Source organism: Oncorhynchus gorbuscha, linkage group LG03 (genome assembly GCF_021184085.1).
Source record: "Oncorhynchus gorbuscha isolate QuinsamMale2020 ecotype Even-year linkage group LG03, OgorEven_v1.0, whole genome shotgun sequence".
Lineage (NCBI taxonomy): Eukaryota > Metazoa > Chordata > Actinopteri > Salmoniformes > Salmonidae > Oncorhynchus > Oncorhynchus gorbuscha.
Genome location: NC_060175.1, coordinates 85,891,965 through 85,912,571, shown reverse-complemented (window position 1 = coordinate 85,912,571; position 20,607 = coordinate 85,891,965). Strand labels below are relative to the sequence as shown.

Genomic DNA, 20,607 nt, shown 5'->3' with positions numbered 1-20,607 from the left:
GGTAGCGCCTCCATGCTCTGGACACTACGCTGACAGACACAGCAAACCTTCTTGCCACAGCTCGCATTGATGTACCATCCTGGATGAGCTGCACTACTTGAGCCACTTGTGTGGGTTGTAGACTCCATCTCATGCTACCACTAGAGTGAAAGCACCGCCAGCATTCAAAAGTGACCAAAACATCAGCCAGGAAGCATAGGAACTGAGAAGTGGTCTGTGGTCCCCACCTGCAGAACCACTCCTTTATTGGGGGTGTCTTGCTAATTGCTTAGAATTTCCACCTGTTGTCTATTCCATTAGCACAACAGCATGTGAAATGTATTGTCAATCAGTGTTGCTTCCTAAGTGGACAGTTTGATTTCACAGAAGTGTGATTGACTTGGAGTTACATTGTGTTGTTTAAGTGTTCCCTTTATTTTTTTGAGCAGTGTATATTAAACACAAGAATATCACGTTTTTGACTGCACTGCCTCTTTAATGTTGGAAACACAACTTGGAAAAACAATTAGATAAGTATGATTGCACCATCATGATTCAAATGAATTTAAGTAAGGGATAATCCAGTAAAGTGACCTTCCGCGGAGTTGCATTATTTTCCAGAGAACTTATAGAGCCCCGAGTTGATTATCCCTTTTATACCATGGCTGTAATTTCACACATTTGCCACTAGAAGTGTGTTCATTTGGCAGTAGAAATTGGCTGACAGTCGTGGTATATCAGACCGTATACCACGGGTATGACAAAACATGTATTTGTATTTCTCTAATTATGTTGGTAACCAGTTTATAATAGCAATAAGTCAGCTCGGGGGTTACATGACCAATACACCACGGCTAAGGGCTGTAGCCAGGCACTCTGCGTTGTGCATAAGAACAGTCCTTAGCCGTGATAAATTGGCTATATATCACACCCCTCAGGCCTTATTGCTTAATTAAGTATTTTGTTGTTGTAGATGGGACAATAACATTAGTAATCTCAAAAAAGTATACTTTATCGAAAATGTTTTAATATATTTAAAAATATATATTTGTATGTTTAGCTCACATAATATAATTTAAAAGTATGCATTAAGGTGTCTGTAATACAGTAAATGTGTCACAATTTAATAAATCCGAATGCATTCTCCAGCTTTTTTTTTTACAATCGTGGGGGGAGTGCCACGATGAAGGCAGGCTTTTTTTTTTTTGGCACGCTGGGTTCAACACATAAAAATCATTGGTTTTAATACCTACCGTCAATACATATTTAGCCACGCCCTCAAGACAATGGTAGGGTACATTAAGGCAAGGACAGTTCGTATTATCTGGGTTTACTGGTACAAGAAAGTGCTTTCAAGTAGATTAAATACCATTGTTAATGTCAATTCTATTTCGATTATTATTATTTTCACTTGCACTGCTGTCATCTGGAATCCATAGCCCGGCTGTGTCCCGTAGCTATATATTTGGTCTGGAGGACTGTGAAAGACGATGCATCTGGTACTCAGGGTATTGTGTTTCTCTCTGCTCATACCGGGCTGTCTGAGTAGCACTGGTGAGATAGCGATAGGCTGTGCGCAATGGAGAACCTCTGCTGGTTCTCCGGATATCTGCTGTGAAAGCTGCCATCCAGGTAAGTTTCTAAACTAGGCAACTGTATATGGTTTAACTTTAACAGTACTCGGTAAATTAATGTAATATGGCTTGGATTTTGAGAATTCAATTCTAGAGGGTTTATCTGGTGAAATTATGGGGTCTATTCAATCTGTAAAATTGAAGCGTTACAGATTCCGCGATAGAAATGTAAAGTTAATTTCTGATTGACATGACATATGCAGCGTTAACCGTGAATGATGTCTCTGCTAAAGCTGGAACATTGCCTTTAAATGTCAACAAAGCTGTACAAATTAACTTCTGGGAGGCAGATTGAATAGAGCCCATGTCTTTCATGGGGATGAATAATCTAGTGTATCCCAGGTTGTGAATTAAATATTATTTCCTCTTTAGTGGTTATACCACAGTGACCCAGTTGATTTTCAGTGGTTTCTAATAGGACCACATTAAAGGGGATGGATAATGATCACCCAGGATCAGATCAATGCTAAACTCAGCTCTATGTGGGAAGGGAAATAGATTCCTATCAAAAGAATTTACCTTATATATTCATGTCCACTGCAATTGCTACAGATGAAGCAAATTATGTTAATCACCTGACTGAGTTATTATGGATGCAGATTTGATTTCAATATAGTACGTTCAATGTTGTCTGTGTGTGTATTTGTGTAGGGAACCGTCTGGTGACTCCCTGTGGTCCAGACCCGAAAAAGCTGTGTGTTCCCTGTAGGAATGAGACCTACACAACTGACACAATATCATTCTCCTGTCGCAGGTGTACTCAGTGTGTAGGTATGTCACCAGGATATTTGACCTTTTAACATGATTTATTTACCCCTGAACTGAAATGTCTATTGTTTGATAAATTAGACTTAACAATTATTCATTTTACTCCACTTTTGCATGCTTTTGTGTGTGTGTGTGTAGGTGGGGCACTGACCCTTAAGAAGGCCTGTACAAGAAGCAAGGACACAGAGTGTGACTGTAAGGCAGGACTCAGATGTGGTGATGGCCACTGCTCCTTCTGTGTCCAGGAGTGTGGAAAGGGCCGGGAACCTCTTCCCGCTGCACGTAAGACACATCTGTACCTGCAAACACTAAAGTCAGACAAGTTATCTGGCATGCCTAATAATCACAATCTCAGGACACTTATTCACCAAGTCTCAAACCTCTGCCTGTTTGTCTTCATAGGCTCCTGCCGGAATTGTCCAGTTGGGACCTTCAGTGACCAAATCCATGAGAAGTGTAAGCCTTGGAGAACAAGGTTAGATTTAATTTCCCCCTAAACTGAGTTTGATTCAATATTGGTGTACTGGTAGTACTAATGCCATGGCATTAATCTGCCAACAAATTATTACCGTATGCAGCAAATCACAGCAACCTGGAACAAAAATCCTGCACCATGGCTACTCAATGTAATCTGGTATTGGAGAAAGCCAATCTTGAATCTTTATTTCTCCATCTCTGTCCCAGCTGTCCCCATCCCAATGAACATATTGTGGCCTTGGGAGATGCAGTTAGTGACAGCAAGTGCGGCATTACCAACAATTCAATCCCCCAAGTGATTACCTTACCTACGAAACGGGGCTCTGAAGGTAAGACCTGTGAATCTAACACTATGGCAAAATTGATGTTGTAATATCACCTTGTTTGAAAGATGCCAACCTCTTACTCCCAGATGGCACAGGGCTGGTTTGGGCTATAACGGCCTCGTGTGGAGTCTTTATCATCCTTATTATCTTGTTTCTGGTCATCATCATCAACAACAGCAAAAAGAAACCAGAGAAGACAACCCACAATGAGCCAAACCTTATTGTGCCAACTCCTCCTACAGGTAATCATGTTCCTCCTCATTATCAGGGGACAACTCATCCATACTGGATCAATATTCTGTAAGCTTTCAAACTGTTGTCCTGAAATGTAGAAACAGCTTTATCTTAACCTCAGATTCAAATATAAACTCAATCCTCTCTCCCTGATCCTCCCTCGCCCCCCTATATCCCCCCCCTCTCCATCTCAGATGAGCCGAGGAGCCTGATAGAGGTCAGTTTCCACCACCCTCAGCAGGAACAGGGCAGCAGTTCTGAAACACTGCACTCCCAGGACTCTGAGACCAAGCTCCTGCCTGTGTGATTGGGAGTGGCGAGGTTATACTAGGTCTGATCTACAGGCCACTACCTCACACACTGGCTCTCTGATGCCTTTCCAGTGAATGGCCAAAACATCGTTCCAGTACTGTTAGACTGATCGTTCATGCCACACGCTGTCACTAAGGAATTGAGAGGTTCAGATACTTTTGGGCATTTGTTAACTCTTTAATACCCCAGTATTTGTTTGTATCTTACATGCACATTCAAAGATGTGAATATTGAGATCTCTATGTAACAATGACTTTCTGTGAAAGTATACCATTTATGTCAGCCAGTAAACTGATATTGAAATGTCAGTAGTGGTGGGGAAGTTCAGGGGAAAAAACAGTCATTATTTGACCTATTCATTAGTTAGACTCCCCAGCAGTTACTGTATCAAGTGTCTGCTGCTGGATTAGTTCAACTATGTACATACTTGTACATTTCCTGGTTTTATTAGCATAGTTTCCTGTTAATATAGTTTAGATGACCTAAACGTGATGACATGCTACACTTGACATTTGTATGTGCGAGGGTGTGAGCAGAGTCATGCTGTTTTCCTATAATACAGCATCAACAATGTAAACCACAGGCAGCTAGATGTGACAGCCCACATGCCTCCCACTGCGTCATATTCACGTATTTCCTGTAAGGCGAAACTCCGCTGCCCACAGTAACTGATCAGAAGTAAATACCCCTATTTAACATTACTGTGACACAGATTAATTCCAGCAAGGACAAAAGGTATTTTTCTCAGCACTTTGTTAGGAATGTGCCAATGTGATACAGTACGGGACTTGGAGCAGCGTTTTGTGTGAAAGTACTGCTTGTATTGAATGGGATAAGAGTGAAGGACATGTGTGGGAAACAATATGTCATATTCTTCTCTATGATACACTGCCAGAAAGTGAGGGGTCTGGACTTTCCTCAAATGTAGTAGGGGATGCTAAAGGTCAGGGAATCCTCTCATGTGGGGCTTTCCCCAGCCCTTTACACAGAAGCTTATCTAATGTCATTGGAACCATAAATGAACTAATACGAATGTAAATTGTACTTGACACGCAATTTATAATGTAGGCAATAGGCATTGCAAGTGATTCCAAAGGGCTACCTTGAACCTAGTTTGATTAAACCCTTTCACCACTGTAGTTTTGCAATCACAAACATTGTTTGTGGCTGTTCCTTTGGCCCTGGTTGTAAATAACAGCTTTCACAAGGTATCCTACGTGCTGTACAATGGAATGACAGATCTGTGATAAAGTGTCTGACATGCGATACCTCCCTGTGGGCTCTCCACTAAGCAGAGCTGGGAAAGCCCAGGGATTGATGTGTCATATTAATCATGTAGTACCATCACTGCTGGGAATGTACACAATGAACACAATGAAACTAGTCTGACTAGAGCTCACGGGATCTCGTTGGAATTCTGACTTACACAGTGCAGGGAAGACCCGTGACTGTTAAAAAGAGCACCTTAGTCAGAGGATCGTGTAGAAACATTGGTCAGATCTGTACTCATGTAACCTCGACTTGTCATGAGTATACAGAGGAGTAGCGTATCATAGTGGAGTTACAGTAACTACGTAAGGGTGTCTGAACTGTATCTGTATTTAGCTAGTGTGACAGGCATAGGCCACTGAGATGGAACATCTCACATTCACAATAGGGGCCATAATTGCCTACATGGTGTAAAATGTTAACCCACACCCATGGAGTGGGCTTATAACAGTAGAGGTGTTAATGAGTCATCACCACCACAGACTGTCAGTCATCTGAGGACAGGGTTTTTAAAGAGCCAGTTACTGATGGATTATTGAGTGGCATTCATGTGAATATGTACTTGGACTGGCAGGCTCCTAGGACATTCTATGCCTTGTATACAATATGTTATAGGCCATGATAAAATGGTAATGATTGAATAAGTACTGTAATATTGTTGTTTTGATATTAAAGAAGTAGTAAATGCCACTGGGTTGTCTTATTGTATTCCAACCAATGTCATAATCAGCTAAATTTACGACAGCACATTTCTGGTCGGCATACAGTGCCTTCGGAAAGTATTCAGACCCCTTGACTTTTTCCACATTTGTTATGTTACAGCCTTACTCTAAAACTGATTAAATTGTTTTCCCCCTCTCAATTCCCCATAAAGACAAAGCAAATTGTTGCTAATTTATTAAAAAATAAACTGAAATGTCACGAAAGTATGCAGACCCTTTGCCAAAAGGTGCTTCAACAAAGTACTGAGTATTGATTACAGCGTTGAGTCTTGGGTATGACGCTACAAGCTTGGCACACCTGTATTTGGGAAGTTTCTCCCATTCTTCTCTGTAGATCCTCTCAAGCTCTGTCAGGTTGGATGGGGAGCATTGCTGTACAGCTATTGTCAGGTCTCTCCAGAGATGTTCGATTGGGTTCAAGTCCGGACTCTGGCTGGACAACTCAAGGACATTGAGACTTGTCTCAAAGCCACTCCTGTGTTGTCTTGGCTGTGTGCTCAGGGTTGTTGTCCTGATGGAAGGTGAACCTTTGCCCAGTTTGAGGTCCTGAGCGCTCTGTAGCAGGTTTTCATCAAGGATCTCGGTTCTTTGCCTTGTTCATCTTTCCCTCATTCCAGACCAGTCCCCCAGTCCCTGCCTCTGAAAAACATCCCCACAGCATGATGCTGCCACCACCATGCTTCACCATAGGTATGGTGCCAGGTTTCCTCCAGACGTGATGCTTGGCATTCAGGCAAAAGAGTTGGTTCCATCGGACCAGATAATTTTGTTTCTCATGGTCGAAGTCCTTTAGGTGCATTTTGGCAAACTACAAGCGGGCTGTCATGTGCCTTTTACTGAAGAGAGGCTTCCGTCTGGCCACTCTACCATAAAGGGATAATTGGTAGAGTGTTGCAGTGATGGTTGTCCCTCTGGAAGGTTCTCCCATCTCCACAGATGAACTCTGTAGGAATGACCATCAGGTTCTTGGTCACCTCCCTGACCAAGGCCCTTCTCCCCCGATTGCTCAGTTTGGCTGGGCGGCCAGCTCTAGGAAGAGTCTTGGTGGTTCCAAACATCTTCCATTTAAGAAAGATGGAGACCACTGTGTTTTTGGGGACCTTCAATGCTGCAGAAATGTTTTGGAACCCTTCCCCAGATTCTGCACCTCGACATAATCCTGTCCCGGAGCTCTACGGACAATTCCTTTGACCTCATGACTTGGTTTTTGCTCTGACATGCACTGTGAACTGTGGGACCTTATATAGACAGGTGTGTTCTTTTCCAAATCATGGCCAATCAATTGAATTTACCACAGGTGTACTCCAACTTGTAGAAACATCTCAAAGATAATCAATAGAAACAGGATGAACCTGAGCTTAATATCAAAGGGGCTGAATATTTATATAAATAAGGTATGTTTTTTAAATGTTTTCATACATTTGCTAAATGTATTTGTCATTATGGGGTATTGTGTGTAGATTGCTAAGGGGGAAAAATAATTGAATCAATTTTAGAATAAGGCTGTAATGTAACAACAATAACAAGATGAGGGAAAAGTCAAGGGGTCTGAATACTTTGAAGGCACTGAAAGTTTCCCTAAGAGAGAGGGAAAAGATTAAATTACTGCTGAGGTTTCATGGCTGTTCATTTTATTCAGAAAAACTTCTCAGAAACCTACGTGAGCACTAATGCCAGTGTGTGTATATAATATATGTGTCTCAATAGTAATATGAACATTTCTACTTAAATAGAAGAACAGAATGAATAATGTTCATGCTCAAACAGGCAAAAAATATTTGGACCATAATGTTAAAATAAAAGTATTGTACAAGATCACATTTAAGCAATGAAGCAGATTGTGTTCATAAGACACTATAAACACAAAACTAAAACTATTTATCAATACAAAATAAATGTGATCGTTTGAATCAACTGTTCCATAAAAAATAACTGGCAATAATAGGTCACAAAATATAAGTAAACAACAATTGTGTGTGCATAAACAAAAATCATGCAATAAAGATAAGTTGTAGCAAACCACAAGCCCAGCAGTGCCTGTCTAATGTGCAGTTACTGTATGATGTGTGCAAAACAATACAGTTTAAATAAAAGGAAGGGAAATGTACAGCTGATAGTCTGTTGAATGCACTCGAATGAGTGCTGCAAAAGGATGGGAAGCAGAGAGTTGGTGGGAAAACTACATTGAGGATGTATTTTAGTAGTTGAACTTACATAACCAATCAATGTCCAGTTAAGGTTGCTGGTAGAAGGTTTAGCAGTATGCTTTGTTGACTGGGTTTGTAGTGTCCTCCTGTCATACACTAAAGATGTAGCGTTAGCTGTAGGATGGCTACAGTACAGTATGTACAGCATGGGGATCAAACATATGACTCAATATCCTACCATAGACTTGGCTTACTGGGGAAATACAGTATTAGCATAAAGTGACAAGTCTATTTCCCAGTAATTGGGAAACTTGTCACTTTAGCAGGGTGTGAATGACATGATAGTAATGATATAGTATTGATAGAGAGCTCCTCAGGTACTTTTCAAACAAGAGGGATTGGATGCAATCGCTGTCAGATATGGTGAAAGCCGTTTGAATTGGAATGTTACTTAGATCTCCCATTAAAGGGATACTTCAGGATTTTGGCAGTGAGGCTCTCTATTTACTTCCCCAGAGCCAGATGAACTCTGATACCATGTTTGTGTCTCAGTGTCCAGTATGAACGTTAGAGGTAAATTTGTGAGCCAATGCTAACTAGCGTTAGCACAATGACGACGTCTATGGGTAGTAATTGCGCTACCGCTAGTTAGCATTGGCTCACATATTTACATCTAACTTCTTTCACACGGGACAAACACAAACATGGTATCCGAGTTCATCTGACTCTGGGGAAGTAGATAAAGAGCCTCACTGCCAAAATCTTGAAGTATCCCTTTAATAATACTAAATAATAAAACAAATAAAAGTAACAAACAATCAAACATGGTGATTGATATTAACCTTCTCTCATCAACACAGAAGACGAGAGAATAATTGGCTGGTCAACTAGAATTCTTCACTTTGTTAATTATATTAGGTTATATGAACCCAAATTGTTGTCTTATCTACACCAGTAATTTAAACAAAAACAAAATCTCCAATTGTATTTAACTGGTTAAAGTGCTAGTTGGGACGATTAAATAATAATACAAGTATCTGGAGATAGTCCTCTCGGACCAGGTTAAGTAGTGGGGGTGGGGGGTGGGGGTGTAAATGGATATGGGGCCGGGTGAGGGGTTGTTCCCTGTACACCCAGGCCCAGTATCTCTAACTGGGACATCACTGCTGCTTACAGTTCTCCTTCTTCTCTTTGGATATGGCACGTCCTGATTTGGCGCTTTGCCTCTTCGTGGGCGGGATGAACGTAGGCTCCTCCATGAAGTCATGTAAGTGGGGGATTGGACGAGACTGACAAGAGGATGGGCCTATTAAGAAGACAAGAGAAGGTCCTATAACTGTACATCACCTCTATATGAAGCTACATGTTATGGTCAGGTGTTACATTGTTATTCCTACCAGAAATGGTCTGTCCCGCTCTGATGCTCTCCTTGCCTGGTCTCTTGGTCTTGAAAGTTGGGTCCAGTTCCTCTGCAATGTTTCTGATTGGCTGTTGTGATCTGTAAGGATATAAGTAGCAGGTTGAAATATAGAACTTTTCAGAGCCTAATCTATTACAAAACATATGATAGCATTCCATTACACAGGTAGCAAATCTCTAGCAAAAACTTTTTCAAAAGACCATATATTAGCAGCAAATGATAAGATCAGTCAGGTGCTAAGCAGGGCAATTCCAGACAGGGGTTTCCCAGCATTATACATTACATTAGAGTGGCACAGTAGGGTTGACTGGTATACTGGGGTATTTTGAAATACTCATGGTATGATTTTCAGTAAAGTTTTTATTACATTTAAGTATTTATTTTGACTTTAAATACCTGCAGTCAACTTGTGCACGAGTTTAGGAGATAAAGCAGATTGCCTTCTTCATTTGACCTGTTCCATTATTTTTCATCATGAAGCTTACCAGTATGTACTTACCAGTAGGTATGCCTAGTTCCCTTAAAATAGCTGAGCCGATCACATTTGTTTAGAAACGCAGGTGATCCAGTAACACTTTGCTAAATATTTTCCAGTTAGATGTGTTATAACTGTCTAAAATGTGCTAAATACTGTGTATTTTATTTGCTAACTTACTAACGAGTTATCCAAGTGGCTAGCTTCCTACAAAAATCAAGCTCATCTTGGTAACTGCAGAGAATCCCCTCCTGGATCAAGAACCTTGCGTTGTTTTGTGTGTGAGGAAAAATGTGAGTAGCATGTTTGAGTTCCTTGTATAACTTTGAGCTGGGATGTCTGTCCTGCAAATAGTTTGAGAGACCATAACAAATGTTTGCATACGCTCATTTACATTGAGCTAGCATCCGCAGTGGGATTTTACATGTACTTGGTAATACCGCATACTGCAGGATGGTTGGTTTGAAGTTATGGAAATGTGGATACTGCCCAAGCATGACTCACAGTGTTGAGGTGGGGCTAGGGGCCTGATAGTCAGGAGAACACTCCTCAGTAGGAGATGGAAGGCCCTCGGAGTCCAGTCTCTCCTGCTGAATCTGACAAACAGAACACATTATTATTATTATTATAATATTGTTTTGAAATAAGACTGTTAAGTCCATGTATAGTGTCAATAGTTAACATTATATGTAGACAATGGCTCATAAAACCAGCAGCAGCTACCGGTCTCTCTCTGACAGTTCTCCTGTTGTGGGGGTCAGCCAGGTCATGCTGTTCACGTCGTGATCCCGGGCCATTAAGGTCACGTGACTGGCGATTCGACTGTATTTCCTGTTTCTGCATGAAGCGGGCGATTTCCTAACAGAGGACACAGTGACCATGAAGGGTCAATACACAATAGGCATGTTGTTACACATTGGACAGGTGAACTCTAGCTGAACCCAAGGCTTTGAGGGACCTATGACCTGAGCCTATGATTTATCTGATGAATTTTGAGATCGGTTGATAAAAAGGTCAAATTAACTTTGGAAGCACATCCCCTAGTTAAAGACGGTAATATACCTCTCCTTAGATCAGGGGTATTCAACTGGGGGTCCACAGCCCTCAAAGGTACTTTTTTAGAAAAACGTTTTATTTGATTTAACTAGGCAAGTCAGATAAGAACAAATTCAGCCTACCCTGGCCAAACCCTAACCCGGACAATGCTGGGCCAATTGTGCGCCACCCTATGGGACTCCCAATCACGGCCGGTTGTGATACAGCCTGGAATCGAACCAGGGTCTGTAGTGATGCCTCTAGCACTGAGATACAGTGCCTTAGACCACCACACCACTCGGGAGCCCTTTTCGCAGGGGGTCTACGACAAATATAGAAGACTTTTGAATTACATGCCTACAGTAGAAAAGAGTAGAATATTTTATTTATAATGATGTCAACTTTATTTGTTAACTCCTAGTATTGAGCAAAATAAGAGTCAATTACACTCGCTGGAGTATCTATCTAACATGTGCTTTGAAAAAGCACCCGCGAACAAGCTACCAATGCCACTGGCAAGTTTTATTGACTTGGACATAAACTTTTGCTAACCTTTGTTTAACCAGATAAATAGCTGCTCTAAGCAAAAATGTGTTTTGAGTTACCTTTCTAGCAAATAGTATGTTAAAGTTTACACTTCCTCCAATTATAATGTGGGGTCAAAATAATGGAAGAAAATGTCTAGCAGATCTATTCATTTTAAAATGTTGATTACTTCTCCTCGCCATTATTAGTGTTGTTAACGTATGATGGGGTCCCTGGGAGCGGGTGCCTGGGCAAGGATAGGTTGAAGACCTCTCACCTAAATCATAGCCTCACTTGCAGTCTGTTCTGTTGGGAGATAATACCAAAATCATGATATTTCCTTTTACACCTTTATCTTACCTCATCCTGAGCCACTTGTGCAACTCTGAAGTCTCCCTCTGGGTAAGAGTCATGTTGAGAGAGGGAAGAACGGGCTGGAGGGCTCTGCAATGACAAGAGGATAACTCAGCATGGTGTTGCTGCAGTAACTCCCCTGAATCTACTCTGAACATGTCATGACTCTAGTACCAAGAACATATTCAAAATAGCTTTTGAAGTTTCATAATTGTATGTTCGTTAATGTGTAAAAAAATAAAATAAATTTCCTGAAAAACTCAAATTTTCAAGACAGACAGCGACATTTAGTAACATAGTTGGATGTGAGCCGACACAGTGCATCCAGTAGGATGATCCTCCCTTACCCTAGTCAACAGTTTCTCCTCCTCCTTTTGCAGCCTCCTGGCCAGCTCCTCATCCAGCAACACCTGGTGCAGTTCCCCCAAGTCCAGACACACCCCCTCCTCTGGCTGCAGTGCGGCTCCTGTAGAACCTGGGTCAGGAATGTTTAGAGATAAAGGCTGTGATGAGGTATGATTAAAAGGTCTATGAAATGAAATCTAGTGAAGTATACTGAACAAAAATTGAAACGCAACATGTAACAATTTCAAAGATTTGACTGAGTTACAGTTCATATAAGGAACTCAGTCAATTGAAATCAATTAATTAGGCCCCAATCTATGGATTTCACATGACTGGGAATACAGATATGCAGCGGTTGGTCACAGATGCCTTAATTTAAAAAATAAAGTAGATCAGAAAACCAGTCAGTATCTGGTGTGACTCATTGCGACATCTCCTTCACATAGAGGTGATCAGGCTGTTGATTGTGGCCTGTGGAATGCTGTCCTACTCCTCTTCCATGGTTGTGCGAAGTCGCAGGATATTGGCGGAACTGGAACACGCTGTCGTAAATTCTCAAATGGAGTATGCAGGTGAAAGAACTGGGACATTTTTAGCTTCCAGGAATGGTGTACAGATCCTTGCGACATGGGGACGTACATTATCATGCTGAAACATGAGGTGATGGCAGTGGATGAATGGCACGACAATGGGCCTCAGGATCTCATCATGGTATCTCTGCGCATTCAAATGGATTAAATACAATTGTGTCCCTACCTTATGCCTGCCTATACCATTTGCCCACAGAAGTCGGTTCTGACGCCAAACTGCAGTCAGGTCAAAAACCTGGTGTGGACAACGAGTACGCGGATTAGCTTCCCTGAGAATTTCTGCAAACTATTTGGTTGTGCAAACCTACAGTTTCATCAGCTGTCCGGGTGTCTGGTCTCAGACTGTCCACAGGTGAAGAAGTCGGATGTGGAGGTCCTGGGCTGGCGTGGTTACATGTGGTCTGTGGTGGTGAGGCCGGTTGGACATACTCCCAAATTCTGTAATGCGACATTGGAGGCGGCTTATGGTAGATAAATTAACATTCAATTCTCTGGCAACAGCCCTGGTGGACATTCCTGCATTCAGCCTGCCAATTGCACTCTCCCTTAAAACTTGAGACATATGTGGCATTTTGTTGTGTGACAAAACTGCACATTTTAGACTGGCCTTTTATTGTTCCCAGGACAAGGTGCACCTGTGCAATGATCGTGCTGTTTCATGCCACACCTGTCAGGTGGATGGATTAGTTTGGCAAAGGAGAAATGCTCACTAACAGATGTTTTAGAGAAATATGCTTATTGTGCGTATGTACAATTTCTGGGATCTTTTATTTCAGCTTATGAAACATCGCACCAACACTTTACATGCTGCGTTTATATTTTTATTCATACTTAGAGAAAAGAAACATACTGCAAATCATACAGCACATGTGCTGGAAGACAGGTCTGGGGTAGCAGGTAGCCTAGCAGATAGCATTGGGCCAGGAGCTGAAAGGTTGCTGGTTCAAATACCTGTGCTGTCAAGATGAAAAGTGAGCAAGGCCTTAACCCTATTTTGCTCCAGGGGCATCACACTACTATGGCTGACCCTACACAACAACATCTCACTTCACCTATCCTGTGTATGTGACAAAATATTTATTTAAGAAGAAAATGGGTTAATCAAGAACAACAACAATCATCTCTTAGATCATTTCAAGAGGACAAAGATGAAGGATGGAGAGGGGTTTGAAGAACAGCTAGTCTATAAATGAGGGAAATCCAGATGAAGGTATTTCCCAGACCATCAGAATGAACACTACAAAAGAAAAATCTAATTTCTGAGAAAAATAAAAATATTTTGAGGCCCCTCCTTTAAACACAAGGAAACCAAGATGAGTAGATTTTTCCAGATTTGATTGTTTAAGGAGGGAGGACGTGAAGAGGAGTAGATGTACACAGAGGTTGTTGGGAAGCTTTGGGTAAAGAGTACAGTAGTCACCTTCCCTGCAGGTCTGTGTTCAGAGTGCTGAGGTACCTGCAGCTCAGGGTGTTACCTGCTTTGGAGGTGTGCCTAGATCTGGCCCTGATGGAGGCCCCTCTGCTGCAGAAGCTTTGGTTGAAATGGTGGGCTCTCCGCAGGGGTCTCTCCTCCCTCCTCTCTTCCTCCTCATCTGAGCTGTTCTGCTCCTCCTGCTTATACCCATGCTGGCAATCACTTGCACTCCTCACCCTGCGCTCACTATGCTGGTGCCTATCATCCCTGCCATCCCTCTCCTGGTCCCGACCTGAGCTGACCCTGTTTCTAGGGTCTCCACTACTCCTCCTCCCCCCTCTCCCTCTGCTGTGTTCAACATTGACCTCAGTCCCACTACCCTCCACTATGGTCAGGTTTTCAAGGATTCTTTCTCCCTCTCCTCCATGGCCTTGGTTACTGTAGCCTTCGCTTTGTGAGGCTCTCTTTCTTTCCCCGACATCTCCATGGTAACTACGCCTGGTGGGGACAGCTCGTAGAAAAGCTCTCTGTTGATGTTGAGAGTCACTGTGGGCAACGGCATTTTCCCCATCATGCACTTGGCAGTCTCTGACCTCACCTCTGACCCCCTGTGACCTTGACCCCCCGTGGAAGCTCTGCCTCACGGCCACACCCCTCTCTCTTAAGTCATGGGCAATCAGGTCCCATACATTCACTGCTCGCCTGCCGTCGTCATGGTAACTATAACAATGCCTGCTGGCATTGTCCTGGAAGCGGACTTGTTTGTTGTCGCTGGTTTCTCTGTAGGTCCACCTCCTCCTAACCCCGTCTCGGTCTCTATCCTGCAGCCCTCTGGCAGAGTCATTTGTACTACTGATGTAGCGCCACCCTCTCCCCTCCTCTGACTTGGGGTCCCTGTCATAACCCCGGTCATGCTTTGCCCTGGGATTCTTATCCCAAATCCTAGCCCTCTTTTCCTTAACCCTCCTATCCCTGTCCTGACAACTCCCCCTATGCCTTTCCTCCCTTGTTCCACTTCCTCTCTCCCACATCCTGCTGCGCTCTTCTCTGGAGCTGATGGGACTGCCGAGACTCCTGTAACTCCTCTCCGGTAGTTGGTACACAGAAGCCTGGCAACGACTAGGGGCAGTATTGAGCCATTTCTCCAGTCTACAGGGCCGGGATGGAGGAAGGTGTTCAGGGAAAACAGTGTCTACGTCCTCTGAGCCTTCATCACTCAAATAGTCTGGTGGAGGGCATTGGAGGTAGTTTCTGATGAGTCTAGGCAGATTAGAGTGTCCATTATGTGATGATTGTGTTCTGTTATTCTGTCCTGCTGACCTGTGGGTCTCATACAGAGGCTCAGCAGTAGAGTGTGACTGTGGCTGTGTGTTAGAGATTGAACATTGCCACCTGCTGGTAGCAGGCTGACGGTGCAGCCCTTCTCCCTGGCTAGGGCTGGTGCTGAGAGCAGGCAGGCGTGGGCATGACGAGGGTGAGCCCCGGACCTTGGTACCGTCTATAATCAAGCCAAACATGCAAACACAAAAGCAGGTGAGTGTGGGTGTTAATGGTTTATATTAGACAGGCGCAGTGAATGGTGCCAGGCTAACACAGGGTTCATTCATATCAATATACAAGGGACCATGCTAGACATGCCATTTTGTAATAATGATGTTTAATATTTGGCAAGGAGGCATGTAATTAAATGATCCTAGATTATTTATCTATAAGTGAACATTTAAATACAAGCTTGACAGACAAAACAACGCACACAGTGCCATGGTCCATATTATTAACAAGATAGCTAGAGCGAAGTGATTGCCAGAGTGATAAGGCTGCCAGGAAACCTGTGGAGTCAAGTGGATGCAGATTGGAATGTCCGGCTGAGGAGGAGGAGGACAGGCAGTCAAGCATGCAGAGCAAAGCAGGGTTAGATTAGAGCACAGTCTCCCCAAGTAACTTCAGCTCTACACCTACTACGCAGGTAGCCTAGTGGTTAAGAACATTGGGCCAGTAACCGAAAGGTTGCTAGTTTGAATCCTTGAGCCGGCAAGGTAGAAACACTTGCCATTCTGCCCTTGAGCAAGACAGTTAACTCACAACACCTGTTCCCCGGGCGCTGATGACGTGGGCGTTGATTAAATCAGCCCCCCGCACATCTCTGATCCAGAGGGGTTGGGTTAAATGCAGAAGACACATTTTGGTTCAATGCATTCAGTTGTGCAACTGGCTAGGTATCCCCGTTTGCCCACAGCTACAAACCGGCTACAATGACCCAGGTGTGGAGGGCTTGATCATCAGGGTTCATCAGAGTTTAAGAGTCCAGAGTTGATTAGGATTACAAGTCCTTCTGTGCCATATTTTGTCCTTGTTATGATCATAAAAGAAACAGTATGTACACCAACCATGGTGAAAAAGCATTGAGAAGTAACAATAAAATCAAGAGGACAGGTCAGAATAGCAGGTACCACCTAAAGTATGATTTAAACCAAAGCAATCATTCAACCAACCTTTGTCACCAATAGACATTATTTCAAGAATAAAAGAGAAGAAACCATATAGATGATAAAAAATTAACCCTAAAGCAAATGACCCTGTCAACAGAGGGGCCTTTTACCCATACAGCACACTGTAAGATTATAAAGTATTGTCATGCCTAGGAATAATTGGAAATGTTGTTTGATGCCCGAACAAAACAATAGTGACAGTTTATTTTCTTCTATAATGAAGCAACAGATACTAAGTGTGACTGTACCATCACTGAGGCTTTCCTGCCCACTGCTCCTCTGTTTGACGCTCAGCTCCTCCTCTTCCTGGATGTGTTTAGCCATTTCCTGTGGAAACAAGGTTAGGTCTATTATTGTTTCATCCATGGAACCAGAGCTGTAACAATACACTAAGTCAGCAGATGGGAATAAAATCATTATAGAAAATGGTTGTCTTCAGTATCATATAACAGTACTAGTGATTTAGGGTTGACTCAGAGCCCAGAACAGGAGAAGAAATATGTTAATTGTATCCTTCACACACTCAGTTTGTGCTCAGTTGCAGTACTGAGTCAGTCAGAAAATGCCTAATATGTCAACCTCCAAACGCTTGCCAAGCATACGGCTGAGGTTAAGTAGGCTTGTGCCAATGTGTGGGCAGACACTGGCATCAATCACTGTGGTTTTCTATTCAGCCTCCACCCATCTACATTCAGAGAACCTTTGAAAGAGATCATTCTGTACATTACAGATTAGTACCACAAGGTGTCAGTATAACATGGCCCAAAATGACAAAATAAACAGTAAAACCCTGTTACCCTAAAATAACATTTGTCAAATCAACCATAACAACAGAGAATCTTCAGAGAAATAGGGTCAGGGTTCTTACTTCTTGGTCATGAATGACTGGTGTGATGCAAAGCATCAAATCAAGCCACAGATATATTATTGCTACAGGTTAAGGTGTATGAGTGACATGGCATTAGACCTAGAAATGATTGGCTCATGGTTCTTAAATCACAATTCAAATAAGGATCCAGTGGTGGAAAAAGTACTCAATTGTCATACTTGAGTAAAAGTAAAGATACCTTAATAGAAAAGTGAAAGTCACCCAGTAGGATACTACAGTAAAAGTCAAAGTATTTGGTTTCAAATAGAAGTATCCAAAGTAATTTCTGAAATATACTTAAGTACCAACAGTAAAAGTCTAAATCATTTCAAATTCCTTATAGCAAACAAGATGGCACAATTGTCTTGTTTTATTTACAGATAGCCAGGGGCACACACCAACACGCAGACATAATTTACAAACTAAACATTTGTGTTAGTGACATGAAGAGATAACCAGTTATGTTTTCTTGAGAATTTGAACATTTTCCTGTCCAAATGTAACGACTACTTTTGGGTGTCAGGGAAAATGTATGGAGTAAAAAGTACATTATTTTCTATAGGAATGTAGTTTAAGTAAAATTTGGGAAAAAAATGTAAATAGTAAAGTACAGATACCTGAAAACTGCTTAAGTAGTAGTTAGTATTTTTACTTAAGTACTTTACACCACTGCAAGGATCCAATTGCTCAATCACTGTCAGGTGGTTCAGTGGGTTAATTCAAACAAGCAGTAAGGACAAACAAGACATCAAAGACTCTTCAGAACACAATACAAATGTATCTTTGCTATTTAATGACGTGTGGAGACTTGCAACATGATAAACACTGACAACTAGTCTCTAATTGTATAGACAGAGTCTGGGTGGCCTGCAATAGAAAGACAGTGGAAGTGTTGCTGAATGCAGAGCCACAGTAGGTGACTTGTCTCCATTATGGAGGGAGATCTAGCATGACCACAGTGGCTGCGCATCACAAAACCTGCGCCGTGTTAGCCTGGTCCCAGATCGGTTTGTGCGGTCTTACTAACTCCTATGGTCATTGTGGAAAAACAGCACAAACAGATCTAGGAACAGACTAGCTCCAGATGGCCAGGCCAGGCTGGTAATTTCAGGAAGGCCTGGGGGCTGACTCAATGGAAAATAAGAGGCCAGGCAGGCAGACCAGAGAAACAGAAGGCCAACCTTTTATCTCCCTCTGCCTGGCTCAGCGGCTGGGCTCTGGTCTGGAAAAATTTCTGAGAGTGAGTGGGCTGCTTTACTTTCATTAACACCTTGTCAACTGGGCATGTCACTGCCACCCTGCACAAGGGCTGCCTCCCTTGGAACTTTGACCTCAAAAAAGACTTGTGCTCTGCCTCCTCTGAGACAGAATTGAGGCCCTGTGCGACAAATTACACAACAGAAATGGAGTGCAGGTCCATTGATACATGTGTGGGGGGGTGACAACAACAACAAACCACATCAGTACTCCATTGATGCCTCCTGTAGATGTGTTTTATTTATTGAACCTTTATTTAACTAGGCAAGTCAGTTAAGAACAAATTCCTATTTACAATGACGGCCTACCAAGGGCCTCCAGTGGGGGTTCAAAATAAAATATAGGACAACACACATCCCGAGAGACAAGAGACACCACAACACTACTTAAAGAGAGAGACCTAAGACAACAACTAGATCAAATAGTGCATGTTTAGATGGGTGGGCCCTTTCGGGACAAAAGAAACCTCCAATGACAAGTGTTAAGAGCCTCTTGGTTGGCTAAATCCCAGTGCTTAGCCAGCCTCAGCAGACAGTTAGCAGCTTGAAATGGCAGGTTAGCTCAGGGAGTGCAATGGGGAACTGGCATTCAGACTGACTGCACTGCCTGGTGCCTTCTGTTCTGCTGCACAATTAAACACACGGTCAGCAGGGATGCTAATATTTAATCAACACACTACATCAGCCAACGTTACATAAATGTGAATTTGCTTGGACTGTCTTTTAGGGATTCACAATGACCTTGGAAGTAGAATATGACTCTCAGGCTTGGGTGGTATTTGGAAATTAGCCACAGGATGGTTTTTCAATATCATCAACATTGAAACCATTACATTTTTCAATACATTTTTAGCTACTTCTTAAGTTAATACCTGCAGTCAACTTGTGCAAAAAGTTAGGACATAAAGCAGATCGTGTTCTTCATTTCACCTGTCAAATTATTTCACATTATGAAGCTTACCGTTGTATCCCAGCACAGTTGAGCCAGTCACGTGTGTTTGTAAGTAGCACAACAGGAGAAAGCGGGAGCAGGTGAGTCCAGCTGTGTATTGACAGGGGTCACGTTTTATATTGAAAGTCAAGTTTTTTTAATTTTAATAGTGATCAGGGATGTGCAACAATAGTTTTCCTTCATAGAAAATACATTAGGGCAACACATTCAGCAGAAAACAGCTAAATTTTCATCAGATTTCAAAAGAAGTGCAATGCTATTTCGCAGGCAGCCACACAAGTAAATGAGCTTACAATGAAAAAGCAAAGTAATTGTTTTAGCAAAAATTATGCATGGTCTTCATATTTTGTAATGTTTATCATAGGAAATGTAGCCGGCTACATTCTAATATTTTGCTTAAAAAGTTCATCTTGCATTTTACCAGAGAAAAGTAGGCTGACTACTATGAGAAAGGTAGGCTGGCTACTATGAGAAAAGTAGGCTGACTACTATGAGAAAGGTAGGCTGGCTACTATGAGAAAAGTAGGCTGGCTACTATGAGAAAAGTAGGCTGACTACTATGAGAAAAGTAGGCTGGCTACTATGAGAAAAGTAGGCTGGCTACTATGAGAAAGGTAGGCTGACTACTATGAGAAAGGTAGGCTGGCTACTATGAGAAAGGTAGGCTGGCTACTATGAGAAAAGCACGCTGGCTACTATGAGAAAAGTACCAGAGAAAAGTAGGCTGGCTACTATGAGAAAAGTACCAGAGAAAAGTAGGCTGGCTACTATGAGAAAAGTACCAGAGAAAAGTAGGCTGGCTACTATGAGAAAAGTACCAGAGAAAAGTGGCTTCACATCAGTCAGAGCGCTGTCTGCTGATAGAATGCCCTTCATGAATTCTCATCCAAGTGAAGATTGATGCATAGCAGAAACCCTCCCGAAACCCAGACGATGCTGGGCCAATTGTGCGCCGCCCTATGGAACTCCCGGTCTGGTAACAACACAGCCTGGGATCGAACCTCAGGCTGTAGTGA

The 20,607-nt window shown here is 42.4% G+C and overlaps 1 protein-coding gene across 3 annotated transcripts in view; it reads right to left on the bottom strand.

The window, feature by feature from the left end:
- Positions 1-343: 343 nt before the first annotated feature.
- LOC124032087 (coiled-coil domain-containing protein 50-like) overlaps positions 344-20,607 on the bottom strand; it is a 47,677-nt gene continuing 27,413 nt past the window's right edge. For 2 of the 3 annotated variants that reach the window (XM_046344163.1, XM_046344164.1), the window contains exons 6-14: positions 16,764-16,842; positions 14,088-15,524; positions 12,025-12,152; positions 11,684-11,767; positions 10,487-10,621; positions 10,268-10,359; positions 9,266-9,366; positions 9,043-9,174; positions 344-2,689 (exon numbers count right to left, since the gene is read on the bottom strand). In XM_046344163.1, coding sequence (XP_046200119.1) covers positions 2,589-2,689; positions 9,043-9,174; positions 9,266-9,366; positions 10,268-10,359; positions 10,487-10,621; positions 11,684-11,767; positions 12,025-12,152; positions 14,088-15,524; positions 16,764-16,842 — 2,289 coding nt within the window. In that variant the 3' untranslated portion in view covers positions 344-2,588. The remainder of the gene's footprint in view (positions 2,690-9,042; positions 9,175-9,265; positions 9,367-10,267; positions 10,360-10,486; positions 10,622-11,683; positions 11,768-12,024; positions 12,153-14,087; positions 15,525-16,763; positions 16,843-20,607) is intronic. The other variant, XM_046344165.1, reaches the window with a different exon arrangement.